General features: G+C 55.1%; 2 protein-coding genes across 3 annotated transcripts; both read left to right on the top strand.

Moving 5' to 3' along the window:
• The first annotated feature begins 71 nt into the window (after positions 1-71).
• On the top strand, positions 72-5,846 carry YIPF3 (Yip1 domain family member 3). The gene is made up of 9 exons (XM_068939469.1): positions 72-228; positions 324-527; positions 613-719; positions 1,590-1,635; positions 2,063-2,155; positions 2,503-2,634; positions 3,191-3,304; positions 3,779-3,902; positions 5,355-5,846. Exons 1-9 carry the CDS (start codon positions 148-150, stop codon positions 5,474-5,476), a joined length of 1,023 nt encoding a protein of 340 aa, XP_068795570.1. The 5' UTR covers positions 72-147; the 3' UTR covers positions 5,477-5,846.
• A 5,254-nt stretch (positions 5,847-11,100) lies between these two features.
• Positions 11,101-17,293, top strand: LRRC73 (leucine rich repeat containing 73). Of its 2 annotated transcripts, none has more exons than XM_009686683.2 (6): positions 11,101-11,421; positions 11,577-11,737; positions 12,748-12,870; positions 14,154-14,254; positions 14,932-15,115; positions 16,816-17,293. In XM_009686683.2, exons 1-6 carry the CDS (start codon positions 11,150-11,152, stop codon positions 16,884-16,886), a joined length of 912 nt encoding a protein of 303 aa, XP_009684978.2. In that variant the 5' UTR covers positions 11,101-11,149; the 3' UTR covers positions 16,887-17,293. The 2 variants fall into 2 exon arrangements, with proteins under 2 accessions (XP_009684978.2, XP_009684979.2); XM_009686684.2 differs by having other exon boundaries at positions 11,119-11,418.
• Positions 17,294-18,581: the final 1,288 nt, after the last annotated feature.

The raw sequence follows: 18,581 nt of genomic DNA, 5'->3' as shown, positions 1-18,581 counted from the left end.
CGATCTCGCGAGAGCGCGGGCGGAGCCTCCACGTCCGCCGGTGCTGGGGGGGGAGGGGGGAAAGCCTGTCACATCCGGGTCCTGCGAGCCCCGCTGGGCCCGCGGAGCCGCCAGCAGCGAGCGCGGCGCGGGGCGGCCCCGGCCACGATGTCCGCGCCGGGGGCGGCGGCGCCGGGCGGCGGCAGGAGCGGCGCGGCGGAGTGGGGCGGCTTCGAGGACAACATGCAGGTGGGGCCGGGCCGGGCCGGGCCGGGCCGGGCGGGGGGCGAGGCCGAGGCCGAGCGGGGCCCGGGCGGGCACTGACGCCTCTGCCCCCCGCGCAGGGCGGCGGCTCCGCCGTGATCGACATGGAGAACATGGACGACACGTCGGGCTCCAGCTTCGAGGACATGGGGGAGATGCACCAGCGCATGAAGGAGGAGGAGGAGGAGGCGGAGGGCGAGGCGGCGGCCGCCGAGGAGGAGGACGGGGAGTTCCTGGGCATGAAGGGGCTGCGGGGGCAGCTCGGCCGGCAGGTCGCTGACCAGGTGAGCGTGGCTCCCCGCCCGGCCCGCGGCCGCCCCCGGCCTCGGGGGCCCGGCCCGGCTGCTGCACGCTGCCTTCTCTCCGCAGATGTGGCAGGTGGGGAAGAGGCAGGCCTCGAAGGCCTTCAGCCTCTACGCCAACATCGACATCCTCCGGCCCTACTTCGACGTGGAGCCTGTCCAAGTGCGCACCAGGTGGGCAAGGCCGTGGCCCGGCCGTCGCCTCCGCCGCGAGTGCCCGGGGGATTCAGGGGGGACCAGCGACTCCTCACCAGGGAGCGGCTGCCCCCAAGGCAAGCAACTCCGGGTGGGGCTGCCAGCCCTGCGCAGTGCCCAGATGCAGGGTAACACGCTAGGCTTTGTCCCCTTGTCCTTAAAGAGGTTCCCTAGGCGGGCTGGCCGCTATGTCACTTGTGGCCCAGCAGAGCTTCTCTGACTGAAACAAGGGCTTTGAGGCATCTTTAGCGTTTTATTGCCCAGCCCCGTCACGTGGTTTCTGTTGGACCTGCAACACAGTTGTGTTCAGAAAGGCAGTTCTGTGTCTTCTCAGGGAGCAGCTTACCTGACTGGAGAGAATGAGGCAAGAATTACTTTTCTAAAACCTTCCAAGGCCTAAGGAGCCAGCACTAGGGTACAGTTTGTACATATTTTTACAGCATGATTTTATCCAGGACTAACTCATGAGGAGGCTCGGCTAGCCCGCTGTCATGAAGGAGAAGGCTTTATATCATCAACATATGTTTTTTCATCCAGCCTCAGGTCAAGGAGTTCAGTGGCTCAGAAAATTAGGGATTGCTGTTCTGGCAGCAGTCCCCTCATCCCTGAATGGATCTGTGTATGTTTTCATTAAATCCCCCTGGCAAAGTTAGCCTGTGGATAATAAGATTGTTTTCTTTAGCTACCTTTTGTGACTCTTCAGAAGGAATCTGTGTCTACCAAGGCCTGTGAGGCACAACAGGAAAATACTGGTGACTGGGGTATGGGATCTTTTACTGCTGAGGCATCTCGTTAACCTGGTTGTTTTTCCTGCTTTTGATGTCGTTCTGTGTTTTTTCTGTGATGCAGACTGCTAGAGTCCATGGTTCCCGTCAAGATGATTAATTTCCCACAGGTGAGTTCCCTTTTGCTGAATCAAACTCCATGGCTCAAGAGAATGTCCCACAGACACCTTGGAGATTTTGATTAGCCCGTGTTAGTAAGGGCCTGAGTTTGCTAGTTGTTCATCTGCCTGAAAATGCTGGTAAGCTCTTTCCCAGGATGCTTCTAAACCCCTTTCTGCTACCCTTAATGCTGGTACAGTTCTAGATCTCCAGACTTCACTTATCGTGTTTTGGCATCCTGTTTAACACCACTTTGACTCTTAATCACATGACCTATTTTTCCTGGCTCCTGTCAGCAGCGGCCTTACTGTTACTTCTCAGATCAGTAGGTGGCTAAGTGACAAAATTCATCCAAGGCACTTCTCACATGGCTTGGGGTGGGGAGTCTGGCCTTCAGGAGCACTAACCAAGCCTTCCCTGGTCTGTCTCCTCCTGTAGAAGATTGCAGGCGAGCTCTATGGGCCCCTCATGCTGGTTTTCACGCTGGTGGCCATCCTCTTGCATGGGATGAAGACTTCGGACACCATCATTGTACGGCGAGTCTCAGCGATAGGTTGGGGTTTGCACTGGGATCTGAATTGCCATAATGAGGCTAGAGAGGGAGAGGAAGCCTCTCCCGTGACTGAACAGCACCTTGCTGAAAAGCAGACTGATTTGAGGAAGAGTTAATTTGGGGGTAGGAGGAAGGAAGCAAGCATCAGAAAATCTTGATGCTGTGTTGCTGGAAGGGCTGGGCAGTAGGCCATGTGGCATCCTGGACGCTGCTGGCTGGCTATTCAGTCATGCCTAGCAAAGGCTCTGGGAACTCTCTGAGGTGGAATTTGGGTCCTGACAGGTCAGTTCTTTGCGCTCTCCTCACCCTGACACTGTCTCTGCAGAGGGAAGGCACACTGATGGGCACAGCCATTGGCACCTGCTTCGGTTACTGGTTGGGCGTCTCCTCTTTCATCTATTTCCTGGCATATCTGTGCAATGCCCAAATCACGATGGTGCAGATGCTGTCACTGTTGGTATGTATGGATGGGGCTAAGATGCAGGTTGGCTGCATGGTGCTTCAGCAGAAGGGTGGTGTGGGGGGGTCTTCCCTGAGACGTGGAAGTCTCCTTATCAATTAATGGTCCCAGGTGACTGCAGTCCTATTGCATGGGGATAGGCTGGAATTCCAAGTTGTTCTTCTGACTTGCCCCATCCCAGGTACGAGGACAGCACAAAGTGGCTGTTGCTTCATGCAGATCTGCTTTGGACTTCCTGATCTGAGAGCATGGTGGTAAAAAGCAGGAGATTCCAATTTCTCTGGAAACAGAGGCTGATTTTTTCTCTGTTTCCCAAGTTGCTGTGATTTCTATCATCCCTGTGACTCCTTCAGGCAGAGAAGCTGGATGTGAGCTGCTCCCACAGCACACTGGCTTTTACGTTTGGTGTGCTGATTGACTCTTGGGTGTTGAGTGAGTGATTAGTGAAGCTTTGCCTCCATGAAACGCTGCAGGAGTAGCCTACTCATGGTTTTGACCAGTAGCCCTTCACGTGGGACTGTCATTCATAACACGTGTATTTTTGTTTTGTCAGGGCTATGGCCTCTTTGGACACTGCATCACCCTCTTTGTTACCTATAATATCCACTTCCACTCCCTCTTCTATATCTTCTGGCTGGGTGTTGGTGGACTCTCGACACTACGAATGGTAAGGGACAGGCAGCTGGGAGCCCTCCTGCTTTGGGGACCAAAAAAAAAAAAAAAAAGAGGAGAATGTCATTTGCTTTCTGTTTCTTGGGGCAGGCAGTTCATATCAAAGCCAGTAAGGCTGCTAAGAACAACAGCCTGACACTTCTGGGTTGCTTGGCCGCTGGTGTCTGGAAGTGACACTCGGCTTAATGTCCTCACGCATTCTAATGGCTGCAGGAGGTCTGCTCCCTTACAGCCCCTACTGTGGTGCAGAGTCCTGCCTGAGCATCCTGAACTCTTGGCAAGGCTGGACAAGCTTCACCTACATGAAACAGTCAGTTTACTTTGAATTTGGTGGTGTAAACTGCCAAAGAGTCTCTGAGTAGTTTCTGTTGGCTCTTACCACTTGGCCCATCTGCCTATGTGCATCTGACTGCAACGCCAAAGGCTGAGGTAGCAGCTACCTTGTCTGTAATCTCCACCTCTCTCCTAGGTTGCTGTGCTAGTGTCACGTACCGTGGGGCATACTCAGCGGCTCATCTTGTGTGGGACCCTTGCTGCTCTGCATATGCTTTTCCTCCTCTACCTGCACTTTGCTTATCACAAGGTAGTAGAAGGTAAGAAGGGGAGATAGGAAGGGAGTGCCTGTTAGATCTGGGGGAAGAGGAATTGCTTTTTGTTCCCTCCCAGAAAAAATACAGCCAGTTGGATCCAACCTGGGATATGTGCCAACTTCCTATCCAAGAGCGGCCAGCGCTAGCTGTGTTAGAGGAAGCTGTCCAAATGGGGCAGCAGATAGACATGGGGTAATCTGTTTGTGCCGAGTCTCAGGGTTTAGGACAGAAGTTGTGAGGCAGAAGGTTTAATTTTCCCCATAAATGAAGTGTCACAGCACTGACTGTTCCACTCACGCAGATATCCAGTCCCTTCCTGAATCTTGCTGAAATCAGGTTGCTTTCTCTGGTCAGAAAATCCACAGTCAATGTATCGCAAGAAAAATCTTTTTCCTTCTTAAAATTGGTGTAATGCCTTTTTTTATCTTGTGTTGTACAAAACAGGCAGCAGAAGCTCCACCTCCCCCAGTCTGTGCTATTTACCAAGCTATACATATTCAGGTCTCCTTTTTGCATCTTTTTTTGTTTTCCCCTAACAAAAGTCACTATCCCTTTAAAACAAACCAAAAAAAGTCACAGTCTTCAATCACTAGAGTTTTCAGATCCCTAAACGTGCCATTCTGTAGTCCCTTTTTTGAGTTTAGGCAACCAGTCCTGTTCATGATATTGAAGGTAAGTCTCGATAATTTAAGATTATAGCATGGCATTAAAAGTCCTTTTAGATGTAAATACAGTTCTTGCCTGCATCCATTCTCATGGCCAGCGTTCTGAGCCCTGATCTGTGACTCTTCAACAAATGACATAGGGTAGAATATACTCCACGCAATTTTCTTAAACAATCTCCAGGACCGATTATCAGTTTTGAGAGGGTAACTGATAAAGTCTGGAGGACACTTCCATCAGTACATATGTTTGCTTCCAAACCTGGTCCCTGTTTACATTGCAGCAATAAAATTCCATATTGCATCCCCATCTGCAGCTCCTGATGTAAGTCTGCAAGTGTATCTCAGGAGGGAAGCAACCAGTGGATCTAAGAGAGAGCTGGGGGTCTGTGCTGGGATGAGGTGGGGAGAGGATTTTATCAGGCTGCTTTGGCAGAGCAGCATCCCCCAGCAGTATCTGCATTCAGGTCAGACGGCAGAGGGTTGGATTTGGCACCCTCAAGGTGACACGATCTGTGCTTCCCTCGAGGACACAGTTTCCCTGCCCCAGGGATAAGCTCTGATCTGTACGCTGCTCTCTCTCTGGATGGAAGTGTTTATTGCTTTATCTGAAGCCAAAGGCTGCCTGCCCATTCCTTGGGGCTAGATGTCTTCTCCCTGCACGTTTCCCACATCCTAGGCCCTGCCATGGTCAGCCACGGGCCAGAGAGAGCAAGAAAAAAACGTCACGTGCATCTGGATCAGCGTGGTACTAACTCTTGCCACTCTCCTGTTTTTTTTCTGTTCTCTTCAGGTATCCTGGACACGTTGGAAGGACCTAACATGCCGCCCTTTCAGAGAGTTGCTAGAGACATTCCAGTTGTTTCCAACGCTGTACTGAACGCAACAGCCAAAGCCATGGCATTGACCCTGTAGTTTCATGAACTTGGACTTGCTTCCTTCACTACTTTCGGGGCTGTATAGAGCAGTATCCCTGCTGTCTCCTAGGAAAAGGACAGAGCAGCAGGAATAGGACTTGGTTTTATGTTGTTTTCCTGGACTTTTCTTTTGGGTTGCAGTTTTGGGCAGCAGAGTGGGGCAGCACCTCAGTGACAGAATTAGGCTCTTCCCCTGCCCAGGTCTGGGCTGCTTGGCGTAGAGCAGTTCTGTCACCTGCACGCTTCGCTGGGATTTCCCAGCTCAGTTTGTCCCTCCCCCCATCTTTCTGCTTCCTCCTATAACCCCAGGGCTATGCGCTCTGTTCCTGTCCTGAGGAGGGAAGAATTAAATGGATGTTGGTGCTGAATGATGTCTTACATTTGAGCCTACTTGTGTAATGGGAGAGTGGTGGTGGGTCTCTGCTCCTTTGTCTGTCCCTTCCTTCCTAGACTCAAAACAGAATTCTTTGCACTTTTGTCCTGTCCCATTTCAAATGCTCCATGTTACATGGACAGTTTTTCAACAGTTGCCAAAAGGCACGTGAACTTTAGCGGGCTCAAGAGTTTTTTTGAAACAGCACAATGTTTAACCATATCATCTCTTTCTTGTTATGCTCCATATTGATCCCTCTCTCTTTTCACGTGGTCCAAGCTGCTGTCTCGCTTCGCTGTCCGTTCTCTTGTGTGTATAAGAAGTGTATCTCTGTCCCTCTGCTTTCACAGCACCTTTTGTTCTTATCTGCCTTCTGCCTGTGTCGCTCTCTGGGACTGCAGTTCTAACTGCAGCCTGCCCCAGAGGCAATGTGTGTGTGCGCGCACAGTCTTCTGTGATATTTCTGTTACAGAGGCTAGTTCACCCTCATGCACCTTGCTCTTGTGTCTCCCAGATGTGGGATTTTTACCTCATTTCTCTCTCCGGTCAGCAGAGGCATCCTGCTGCCCCAGATCCACCATGTACGGCATCTGTTGTGTACTCTCCGGCTTTTCAAGTAGAGGCTAGGTCTTCTTTCTGAAGAGGCTCCTGAGCCTTGAGAGAGAGAGAGTGTGTCTGGCAAACTCCTCTCCAGTAAAAGCACTTCTGTAAAGCAAGGGGGAGTCTACAATGGTAATGGAGTTGGCACGTTCAGCCCCAGTGTCCTCATGCAGGAAAGCTCCAGTAACTACGTGGAAATGGAGCGACCTAGGCTAGGCTTACTTGAACTTCAGAAACTCACGACTGCATAATTTGGATGTAATCTTCCCTCACTGCTCTAACTTGTCTGGTCCAAGAGTGGAAAGCTGTTAGCTGATACCTGGTTTTCAGCTTCTCTCTCTTCTTCCTTTAGCTCAGGATGACTGTGGGAGAGGAACCCACCCTGAGAGAAGTTTTCCCTCACCTTCAGAATGAAAAAGCCAAGGACTTTCCCTCTCTTAGTATTCCCACAAATTATCTGAGCATGAGGTAGAGGGCATGTCAGAATTGCACTCTTTTGCTCCTTGCCTATATTGGTGGGAGAGGATGCTGCTGTAGCAGCATTCAGACTGGAAGCAGGGTAAAAAGAAAGAGAACACAACAGTGCCAGCTACGCCAGTCAGGCTGGTTATCTGCTTCAATTAAAAAAAAAAAAAAAAAAAAGTCAATGGCAAATTGCCACTGGAATAATTCCAGCCAAAAAATGACCAAAATGACCAAAAATCATTCCGGGTCAAACTCTTATCCTGTTGGATCTAAGGGCACCACTGGAGAAGAGCTGTGCTTGCCTCCCATGCTTAGCCACTTGGCTCCAGCTGTGAGCCAGGTTTTTACTCAGCGCGAGGGGATGGCAGTGAGCAAAGTCCTCATTCTACCCCAGGCAGGTTCTGTGCTGTGTCTGGGCTAGAGATAGCCAACCAAGGTGACAAGTGGCTGACCACCATTTTGGCAGCTGTGGGGCCCCACTTTCTCAGCCTCAACTCATTCTCTGTGCAGTAGAAGCTGGAGTCTGAAGTGCTCTGTACAAGCAAAAGTTCAGTGCTCTGCTGAGCCCTGAGAGAGGCAGCATGCCCTTTTGCTGAGAAAGAGGGAGAGAGAGGAACGTGCTTTTGCAGGGAATTGCATGAGTTGCCGCAGCTCCACAGAGCATGCTGAGCATGCAGCCTTCATAAAGTCCTTGCGGGAGGGCATCTCTCAGTGCTTACTCAAGTCTTCTAGTTACCAGGATAAGCATTATAAATCTAGCATGCCAGACTGTTTCTGCCTTTAATGCCTTTATTTCCTGCTGTGGCTGTTGGAGCAAATCTAAAACATATTCCCCCCTCCTTTCCCTTTTGAGGAAGGGTAGCTCTGAGTCTTGTGCAAGCCACTTTTTATTATCCAGCTAGAATAAATATATAAGGCTGTTAGATTAGAAAGAGGATGGTAAAATGTACATAAAAGCATGCTAGGCCTCCCTCTCTCCTCTACACTGCCTGGGAATCCAACCCTTTTTACATTCCATCCTTGTTATGCTTAGTCACCTCAGTCCTGTTTCAGGTTGCAAGTAGGCTGCTCCCGTTGGCTTTTCGTCCTGTGCCTCGTCTCGCTCTAGCCGCTGGTTGTCCACCTTTTTTCTCCACGTGTTACGTGTTAGCTATTTATGGCATCAGTGTAGAGAGTCAACTCTCACTCCTTGTGTCCCAGAAAGTAAATGAAGAACTACCTTCCTCATACCTGCTGAGTAACTGCACGTGATGAGGAAGTAGCGCCAAGTTCTTGACAAAATACTCCTGCTGAATCCCCCTCTGTGTATCTCCTGATTAGGTTTAGTGAGCCAAGGCTTTGAACTGCTAGCTCCTGTGCGTTTTTTCCCAATGTATTTGAGCACAAAGCAAGGTAGGGAATTTGTCTCCTCAAAGCATTCTTGCTTTAGACAGCAGGCAGGGGAGATGCCAGCACTAGGACTTCAGAAGCAGCCTGATGCTCTTAAGTGATGCTTCAGGGCTGCTGCTGTCAACTGAATTGGGACATGTCCCAGCGGCTCTCCTCCAAGCACCTCTCTAAAAATAGCCTGTTTAACAAAGCATGGGTTAATTAGCGCCTGGAGGTAATTGTGAGGTGAGACCGAGGGCAGTTTTGTGCTCAACCTGTGCTGATCAGTGGTTGGCATTTACTTGGTCGTCCTCCTGTCCAGCCCTCTGACACTCAGCCTCTTCCGCTTGCAGCCATGCAATACAAAGGATCCCGTCCCTCACTTGAACCAGTTGATGCAACCTTGGAGACTGGTAGCTCCCTCCTTGAAAACCATCACCTGTACCAGTTCCGAACAGCTGGATGCAGGCAGCAGCTGTTCATCTCCCGATGCAGATGTTTTGCCAGGCCTGTGGTCTACTCGTGGTTTAGCTTGCAGGTGCAGTATCAAAGCCCATCTGCACCCCTGTGCAACACAGAGAAAGAGGGATCTGTAGATCGCTCTAGAGAACAGGAATGGATTACTAAGGGAGCACAGTCACACCTATAGCCTAAATTAGATGCTGCAGCCAAAGTGTTAAAGTTAACAGATTCTTATCTGCTCCTTCTCCCTGGTCTCGTATCAGGATATGATGTGCAGCCCTTGGCTCAGGCGACCTGCTCACTCCATTCCCAAGGAGAAGAATTAATGTTCCCCCTTCAGATCCTATTTCCCCCTCACTTTCCATCTCTTCTCTCCTGCCTTGGCCTGCAAACAGAGCGGAGGAGCCTGGGTTTGTCCCTTAGTTACCCACTGGATTGGAATTTACTAGAGCGTTGCTACCCGCAGCAGCCAAGCTTGCTCCTTAGCAGATTAGTTAAGCGCAGAAAGCTGCCTACTTATGTGGTTTAACCTAATTTCCACATCACTGGCTTCCTTTTTCAGCTCAGTGGAGCTGAAACCACAGGGGCCCTACTTCCCATTTCTCGCCAAGTACCGGACTACCAAAGGCCGGGGGTGGGGGGGGGGGTGAAACCCCTCTGATCTGTTTCTGTGAATGAAAAGGGGGTCAGTTGTGCCCCTCATATTTCTTATCAGGTAGAGGGTGAGAGGCCTTGTACTGCAGAGGTACGCAAGCCTGCACCACTTCCCCAATCCTTCCACCTTTTACCAGATGCCTCCTTGCACTGGAGCAAGGGATGTGACCAGGAGCAAGTTCTCTCCCTTACCATGAGCCTCGGGCATGGCCTCTACTGCCTAAAGAAATGTCCGTCTCCCCAGCTTCCTTGTTCTGTCGGGCTATCTCCTAATCAATGATGTTCCCTGCTGAGGAAGGAAAAAACAGCAGAGGGATAAAAAATGACCCTGTTTCCTTTGCTTCTCTTGTACGCCCAGCTGTGGTCCAGAATCCCCACTTCTCTTGAGAAGAAAACACCTCCAGCTGACCTCGATTCCTAGGAAGTTGGTTAACCTACCAGGAGCTCCTCCTAACTGCTAGCATAGCATAGCTACGCTATTTCAGCTCCGTGCTGGCTCACGTACCTCCGCACCGCACTGAAGTCTGCCGTGAGATCCAGCCAGCTGTGGAAGAGAGCACTGCACCCTTTCCCTGCAGTTGCAGTCTCCAGATGTGCCCCAGGTCACGGCTCCTGGACCGGCCGCCCCCTTGTAGCTCTCCCAGCTCCGCCTGGCTGGGCCCGCTTTCTCTTGGCCAGGGTAGCAAAGGAGGTGTTCAGCCTCCGGGCAGCCTTCGCCTACCGCCGTTGCCACGGTCAGCTGCACCTTATAACCCTGCTATAGAGTTGTGGCGGCACCGCACCGGGCTCCCTTCCCGCCAGCCGCCGCTTCTGGCCGTGCTCCCCGGCCGTGCAGACGCGGCACCACCCTTGGCCGCCACGCTTGCCAGGTGACGCCGCAGGAGATGATGGCCTCCAAGGTGCCCCCAAGGCCGGCAGCCTCAACCTGCGTGCACCACGGCCTCGGCCGCCCGTGACCGGGTGGCCGGGGAAGGACGAAACAACCGCTGACAGCTCAGGCGGTGGCGGGTTATAAGTGACAACGGCGCCAAAGTCGGTCCAGGGGGCTGCTGTTTCTCGGACCGAGGTGCACCCCGAGAGCGCCGCAGACCCCGGCGGTGTCGGCCGCCCTTTGCCAAAGTGTCGCCCCGGGGCGGGGCAGCGAGGAGCCCTGCTGGGGGGCTTCTCTCAGGGCTTGCTCTCCCGGGGGGGGGCCGCGCTGCCCAAAGCCCAACATGTCTCCGGGGCGCCTCGAGCGGCGCCGGGGGCGCAAGATGGCGCCGGGGGCCCGCCGGAGGGGGGGGAGGGGCGGGGCGACACCCCCCCCCCCCCGCCGCCATGCCGGAGCCGCGGCCGCAGCCGGCCCCGCCCGGCGGGAGGGACGGCAGCGGCGGCGGCGGCGGCGCCGCAGGTGCGGGCGGGCTGGTGAGCGCTGCCTGCGCGGCGCTGAGAGCCGCGGCGGGCGGGAATGGCGCGGGCTGCGGGCGGCCGCTGGGCGCCCGTGGCTCAGCCCGGGCGGCGGCGCAGCTGATGGCGGGCGGCGCGGCGCGGAGCGGGGCGGCCCGGCGGCGCCCGGTAAGGTTGCGCGGTGACGCCCCCGGGGCCGCGGGGGGCCGGGCCGGGCCGGCACTGCCTGGCGGCGGCGGCGGCGGTGCCCGCCTGGGCGCGCAGAGCGCAGCGCGGCGGCCCCGCGGCTGCGGGCGGCCGGCCGCGGCCATGCGCGGCGGGCGCTGAGGCCGAGCCGTCGGCCGGCGGGCGGGCGGGCGGAAGATGCTGCCGGGCTCCATCCAGATCTCCGGGGAGACGCTGTCCGGGGCGGAGGTGCGCGACATCTGCGAGGGGCTGCGCGAGAACTCGGTGCGGCTGCTGTCGCTGCGCGGCTGCCGCCTCTCGGAGCGCGACTTCGGGCACGTCTGCCGCGGCGCGGCCGAGTCCCGCTCCCTGGCCCAGCTCAACCTCAACCTGGGCATCGTCTCCAACATCAACCGCGTCAAGCAGCTGGCCGAGGCCCTGAAGACCAACCGCTCCGTCCAGTCGCTGTTGTGAGTCGTGCTGTGTTTCCCCCACCTGGCGCTCGGGTTTCCACCCTCCCCCCGCCTCCTCCTCCTCCTCCTCATGCCGTCTGCTTCTGCCTCCCCGTTAGCCCCTGGCCGGGAGGAGGAAGGCTCGGTAGCAGTTCTCCCTTTCGCCCGTGCAGCCTCCATGGGAGCCCCCTGACGGACGCTGGCTTGGCTCTCCTCAACCCCGCGCTCTCCATCCATCCCTCGCTGGTGGCTCTGGATCTGGGAGACTGCATGCTGGGCGACGAAGGCATCAACCTCATCTGCGGGCTCCTGCCGCCCGACGGGGCCAAGTCCGGTAAGCACCAGGGGCTGGGGGCTGCGCGGACACCAACGGAGGCTTTGGATGGAGCAGACCACCTCGGCACCCAGGAGCGAATCCTCTGCCAGGGAGGGGCAGGCTCTGTGGTTTCTGTTTTGGACTGAGACGTTTCTTTTCCTTGCTTAAATACAGCAGAAAAGCCCGGCAACGGAGAAGCCGTTCCCTCGGGCAGGGGTGGGCTTTCTGCCTGTGGTCTGTCCTGCCAGCACAGTTTGGAGCTCAGGGACCAGCTGGGCGGTTCTGGCTCACGATGGGAATGTTGGAATTTGGAGGAGGGGGTGGCATGGACTTTTATTTTGCTGTTTTGCACCTGTGCGTTGATAATGACTGTTGGTAAATGTACGGTGTGTCCCCACCTCAGCATTTGGCTTCACTGTCAATGCCTGGGAGTTGTCCCTGACTGCGGGCGTATTCTGAGTGTGCAGTTGGGTGGTAATAGCCTGGGTGCCAAGGCCCAGATCTTTGCAGAGTATGATCTTCGGTGGTCTGAGGTCAGGTTAACACAAGAGCTGGCGCTGACTGAGGTGAGGCCATCCCTCTTCCCTGACATTCACAGTGCTTCCACCTCCTCTCCCAACCCCTTCTCCTCGGCATGCACACAGTGACACCGATGCTGTTATCTCAACTGGTCACCCCTCCTAGGTGCCGGCTTCAGAGCTTACTGTCCCTCCTACCCAGTCGCTAACCTGTCACCTCTTGCCACCTCCTCCTAGTCAGTCACCTTGCACACCTTACTTCTTTCCACTGCATTTGCTATTTAGGGAAAGCAGGACTCAGGAGAGCAGAGAAACGTTGACAGCCACAGTATGGGTAAATGAAGGCAGCAGTCAGTGAAATAAGTGCTGATGGCTGTCAATGCAAACCGAACCCTTAAGCCAGTCAGAGCAGAGGGGACACAACTCAAAGCTGTTCTGGTTAGCTGAAATAGATCCCTTCTGGCTGCTCTGGTGACCCTTAGGCTATGGTTTGTCTTCTCTCTTCTCCAGGCCTTAAAGAGCTAACACTGAGCGCCAATCCGGGTGTCACAAGCAAAGGCTGGGGGCGGCTGGCCATTGCAGTGGCTCACAGCTCCCAGCTCCGAGTGCTGAACCTGGACTACAACCCCCTGGGTAAGCGGTGAGCTAGGGAAGAGGAGCAGAGGGGCAGTAATCCTGCCCCTGTAGGGCTTGTGCAGTTTGCTTGGGTGGGTGGCCGGGGACTGAGCTCTAGAAGAGCAGCAGATCTTCACTAGCGGGATGGGGCAGTTTCTTCCACAGGGCCTTTCCGGCCCCTGGCAGCAAGTTCCCTCCTTCAGACCCTCTCAGCCGTAAGGAAAGCCAGCCTTGCTGAGCTGTGTGCGTGACGTGGCCGCGTGCCCTGCTGGCAGGTGTGCAGCCACGTTTCAGAGCACGTTGCACGGCTGCAGAAAGGAGGCTGCGTCCTGCCCGCCTTGCCTGCTCCGCTGCCTCTGCCTGTCGTCATGTTTGACCCTCCACTTCTCCCCCGTTTCTGGGGCCTCACGTTGGCTTGGCAGATGAAATACATCCCTGCGCTCCCGCTCCCCCCTTCATCTTCTGCAGGGAACGAGGAGGAGGAGGAGGAGAGCCTGGCACCGGTTGCCATAGAAACCAACTCTCCTTCTCCAGCTCTGCAGCAAGGTGGTGAGGAGGAGACCAGGCTGTGCCTCCGCACCCTGCCTCCCGAGCACTGGCCCAGCGCTCCCCTCCTCCCCTTGGCCTGAAAAGGGAGCCTCTCTCCAGGCTCTGTCTCTCCATCCGGGTGCCTCTTCCCACACAGCAACGGCCCCAGGATGTTACTTGGCAGCAGCCTTGTTTTCCTCCTGAGACAAGGTGTTGCAGTCATACCATATCCTAGCGCTCCCTGGGGAGCGCCGGGGGAAATACACTGGAGTTTCGTGTCTTTGCCAGCATCGGTCTCACGTGCAGCCAGTTCTGGTGCATCCTCCCCAAAAGTCCCTCCCCTCTCCAGGGTGACAGTCCATCAGCTGGCGCACTGTCTTCTGCCAGACTCTGACTTTCTCTTAGGTTATTCAGCTCCTTATTCTGCATCTAAGATCCCTTATGGGGGATGTTAAAGGCCTTTGCGTCCTTGAATAGGAAGGAGCTGTGGGCAAACAGAGTTCCTTGGGGAATAGAAACAATTTCCCTGTGCTCCTTCTTGTTCCCCCTTGTTATCAGTGACTGTTCTCATGACCTGAAAATGGTGCCCCTTTGCCTTGTCTTTTTTCTAAGTCAACAGCTTTTTTTCCCCAAGGTATCAGGGACTTGAAGGTTGTCTGATACTGAAGACTCCTAGAGAGTGTTTCCATCACAGCCTTAGCCCCATGAGGGCATGTGAAATCGTATGAGTGAAGGCAGGCAACGCTGACAATCCTGGTTTGCTTCTCCCACAGGAGACCAGGTAGCGGGGATGCTCGCCGTCGCTGTGGCCTCCAGTCGAACCCTTGAAGTTCTGGACTTGGAGGGAACAGGACTAACCAACCAATCAGCCCAGGTAAGGAGAGCCTGGTACTCGTGCTGCATCACTAAAGCCTCAAGGGCATAGGTTTTGGCCACTAGTAGAGGCTCTTGGACCTGTACGTGCCTCCTTTCCCCTCCCTGAGTCCAGACGTGCTGTTGCTTTCCCTTGGCCCATCACATTCAGCAACAGGAGGAGCTCGTAGGCCGCAGCTCCTGACCTAAGGCTTTTATGGTCTTGCCTCAGATCAGCAGGGAGAAATGCAGGGAGAAATTTCTAGTCTGATTTTCTTGGACCAAGTAAGGGGTTGGATTTGTGATTGAGGATCAGACCTAAAGCTTGGTGGACAGATAGGAGCCAAGGCTTGGCAGCACAGGCTGTCCCTTTGGAGCCCCAGCTCCCAGTGGTAAGAAGGGACTCACCTGACCCAGAGGATGTAGGACATGCTTCAGGAGGGCACAGGAGCAACAGGGCATAGAGCCGTAATCTCCTTAACTACAAGTAGGAAATCCTGGCTCAGCTCTTCCCGGAGAAAGATGGGAAGTCCTCAGGCTCTCCAAAACCCTGGCAAAGGGAGGTCAAAACCAAGGGAAGGCAGAGGGAAAAAGAGGAGGGCTGGAGGTGGCAGGAGAGCACAACTCTGAAACCCTTCCTGTTCAACCTAGCTGCTGTTTGTGCTGCTCATCAGCCTGCTCTTCTCCCTTTCTGCCCAGACCTTGCTGGACATGGTAGAGAATTACCCCACAGCCCTACGGACGCTCATCCTGGCAGAGAACAACATTAGTCCTGAGCTGCAGCAACAGATCTCCGACCTGCTCTCAGAGGGTGAGGAAGAGGAGGAGACCGAGGCTCGTGAAGTCACAGCCAGGGAGAAGAACCCCTGGATCTGCCAGAACAGTGAGAGCTCTGGGGCCCAGTGCTGTGGGGCTGGGGGCAGGGGCTGGATAGGCAGTGATCCGGGTGCCTGGGGTATTTCTTAGTGGCACCGGTCTCATGGTGGGACTGGTAAATGGGGTCTGTCCCTTCTCCCTGTGAGCTGCAATCCAGACTGCCTCCAGGCATGACCTTCATGTTAAATAGCAGTGGGCTGAGCGGTGCTTGGAAAGGGATTTCCAAGGGCTCCTTGGAGATTGTCTCCAAGGACAATGCGGCTGCAGCGAAGAGTGGAAACGGTGCCTCAGAAGTGTTTTCGCTGATGCTGCAGGAATTAACATCTTTGTGCAAAGTCTTAAAATCAAGGGCAGGAGTGTTAAAAATCTCACAGGCCTTTGCCAAGTTATCCTAGCCAAAACTCATGTCATTCGTCACTGCTTCCAGAATCCTCCTGCAATCTGCATAGCATCAGCTATTCTTCTGTCTGTGGCCTAAACTTGCGAGAGCTTAGCCAGGTGCCACAGCCTGCCTGTGCAGTGGCTTATAACAGAAACAAAGGTATAGTAGGGAGATACCAATAGGCTGTTCTGTATTTTTTGTGTATGCAGCATTGTATATTGCCAAGGCTACATGGTCATCCTGCTGATTTTCTTTGTTTGTTCTGTTTTTTTTTAACCTGGCATCCTTAATTGCCCTTCCTCCCTCCTAATTCTAATATCAGACTAACAGACAAGCACAGCCACTCCCAGAGCCTCAGAATGTCTGGATCCTCATTTATCAGAGCCATGAAAATGCTCTGGCAAAGTTTTGGATCCACTTCCTCAAACTGATCCCCAAAACAGAGATTGCACGTGGCAGTTTTGAGTATGTAGGAGTCTGGGTCTGAAGCTTATGGGCATTAAAAATCTCCCTCCTCATATCCAGGGGAAAAACCAATTTATCTGCTATTTAAAGTCTTCTGGATGGGAAACTAGTACCCTGCTTAGTGCCTTATTTGCTATGCATGCCTATCCTCCTTGCAGCTGATTCACTTGGCCGGGGAGGAGAGTTGCAGCGTTCCTGGTTGGCGCTCTGTGCAGTCACAGAGCCAGAAAGCTGCCCTCACCTTCCTGACACCATGCAAGGGTGGGCTACACAAACCCTCCATTCATGCAGCACAGAAAGCGAGGCTTTCCAGGCCTCTGGGCGAAGAAAAAGAAAAAAAAAAAAAAAGGCAAGCTGTTCCCCACCTGTGTGCGCTCCTATGCAGGTTAAGTTTGTTTGCAGTCCCGTCAGCCAGTCCCACCAGAATACTGTCTCTAGAGTTGAAAAGCCCCAGAGTGAAAGCAGCTTTAAAGGGCTGTGCAGGGCTCGCGAAGGGCATGGCCTGGCCTGGCCAGCAGAATCAGTATCACCTGTGCGCATATGTCTGAAGGGCCACCAGCGCTGACCTTCCTCTTAACAGTCCTGTACCCCAAGTGGCTGGCAGGTGATGAATACAAATCCCCCAGCCCTGGCACAGGTGTGGTCTTGGTCCCTTGCTGCTGTTGCTGCTTTCCCAACCTGCTCCCCACGAACCACTTCTGTTGTGCTGCAGGGACAGAGCATGTTACCGAAATCTCAAAAGCCTTTTAGCAGTCTCTGTTTCCCTCCTTGCTGGGCTCTAATTCCTCGTGCTCACCTCAGGCTGGAGCATAGCGCCAGCCTCTCCTGCAGCTCACGGTTTTCTCCCTTTCTCACCACAGGTTCCAGCTCCCAGATGGTCCTGATGACGTCGGGCCTCGGTGACAGCCTCTTGGCAGAAACAGAAATGTAGCTGGGCTACCCTGCCTGCTTCTGCCCCGAAGAGCACCGTGTGGGTGGCCTGTGCTTGTGCCACCCACACTAAGGGACCACATGTGCCCCCCCGTGCACGCGTGTCCCCCCAGCTGCAAGCCCCTGGGGCTCCCATGCCGGGGCAGGCCTTCCCCCACGGGCTGCTCTCACATTTCACGTCCCGTTGACGCCTCCCTCGGTGCCACGCGCCGGAGCTTGGGAGCCTGGTCTGGGCGACTCTCCACACACCTCTGTGTTGTCACACGCCCCGTCGGCCGCTTGTGATTGTCCGGTTGCTGCATGTGTAGCTCACGTTGCGCCCTGCCTCGTCCCCGCGCCTGGCCGTGCCCTCCCAGCCCGCAGGCTGTATTTATTCAGATGTGTATAACAGATGTTCTTTCTATGGCTTGTGCTGCTGTCACGGTGAGCGTTTATATTTTAAAGGGTGCAGATGTGATGCAGCTGTGGTGCAGCTTGCAGCTGCCAGAGACTCGCTGGCTCCCAGCTGCAGGGAGGGGCAGCGGGGTCACGGCAGGGGTGGGGTGCCAGCCTCGGTGGGGTGTCAGGAGTTGGAGAGCGGAAACGCGTGTGCCCTCTTGTGCAGCTGGGGCAGAGGGGAACCAGGGGCAGGGGGACATGCATAAGGTGCCACGTGGGGCCCAGAGGTGGGGGGGGGGGGCACTGCCGGCAACAGCTTCCCCCAAGGCTCTTACCCCCCAACACACGTTCTCACCTCTGCTTTGCGAGGCCGCAGCGCAGCACGCAGGTGGCTGAGGCGCTAAGCCTGGAAGCTTTCTCTGCCCTCCCGCTCAGTGCTACGAGCAGATAAACAGGCAGCGGTGTGTAAATATGCTGCCCCAGACCGTGCAGCGTGGCTGTGGTCACAGGACAGCAGCCACCGTCACGGGCTGCTTGCTGCAGCAGCAGGGCAGGCTCTGGGGGCCCCGTGCCGGCCCACGGTCTCTGCCGTCGCTCTCCTTCCCTGCCAAAACTGCAGCTAGGACGTAGCTGTTCCCTGAGGACCAGGCACCCCCACGGTGCGTGTGGGCCTACCCACTGCAGAGCCGTGTGTTGCACTCAGCATCGCTAGAAGGTTGGGAGGAAGAGAGAAACCGCCCCCGAGGTGTGCCAGTCTCTACTAAACGTGACGAAGAGGTGTAGCACGGCAGACCTGAGCTCCTGCCTGCAGGAGCGTATGACGGGTAGCTGGATTCCCTCACGCGAAGCAAGCGTTATCAGCCAGTGGGGGAAGGCACTTCAGCCTCTGCGAGCAAAACGAGGATGCCAGGCTCCCTCCCCTTCATTAACAGTCCAAAGCTTTTCTCCTAAAGCACAAGTGAAGGGATGCTGGCTCCAAGCACTGCCTGTCTGTCCTCTGACAGAGCCCAGCACAGGCTCTGCCCAGGTGGAAGGGGGCTAAATTCCTCCACCGTGGTAAAGGAGAGCAGCAGTCCCTTCCAGCTTGCCTTTGGGCAAACAAGGCCTGGCCAGCCACCCTCGTGCCTCTACCATGCAGGGAGTAGGGGCCTCCTTGAGGGGCGATGCTGGCAGCCTCTCCACCACCCTTGCTTGGCCCAGGAGTGAGGCTGGTCACTGCCTGGTTTGCTCTGCACACGGTCTCCCTGCTGCCATGGGAGGGAGGGAGAGACAGGCTGGAGCCCATCTGCAGGGCGTCTGGCACCAGCCATGCACCCGA

This window comes from Struthio camelus, chromosome 3 (genome assembly GCF_040807025.1).
Source record: "Struthio camelus isolate bStrCam1 chromosome 3, bStrCam1.hap1, whole genome shotgun sequence".
In the NCBI taxonomy this organism is placed as follows: domain Eukaryota; kingdom Metazoa; phylum Chordata; class Aves; order Struthioniformes; family Struthionidae; genus Struthio; species Struthio camelus.
This window is presented reverse-complemented; position numbering and strand designations above follow the sequence as displayed.

Excerpts from the sequence above, each read along its gene's own strand:
- YIPF3 (XM_068939469.1), top strand. The coding sequence starts at position 148 with ATGTCCGCGCCGGGGGCGGCGGCGCCGGGCGGCGGCAGGAGCGGCGCG. Across the intron at positions 229-323 it reads GCTTCGAGGACAACATGCAG|GGCGGCGGCTCCGCCGTGAT; the intron begins GTGGGGCCGGGC and ends CCCCCCGCGCAG. Across the intron at positions 3,305-3,778 it reads GACTCTCGACACTACGAATG|GTTGCTGTGCTAGTGTCACG; the intron begins GTAAGGGACAGG and ends CCTCTCTCCTAG.
- LRRC73 (XM_009686683.2), top strand. The coding sequence starts at position 11,150 with ATGCTGCCGGGCTCCATCCAGATCTCCGGGGAGACGCTGTCCGGGGCG. Across the intron at positions 11,422-11,576 it reads CGCTCCGTCCAGTCGCTGTT|CCTCCATGGGAGCCCCCTGA; the intron begins GTGAGTCGTGCT and ends TCGCCCGTGCAG. Across the intron at positions 15,116-16,815 it reads CCCCTGGATCTGCCAGAACA|GTTCCAGCTCCCAGATGGTC; the intron begins GTGAGAGCTCTG and ends TTCTCACCACAG.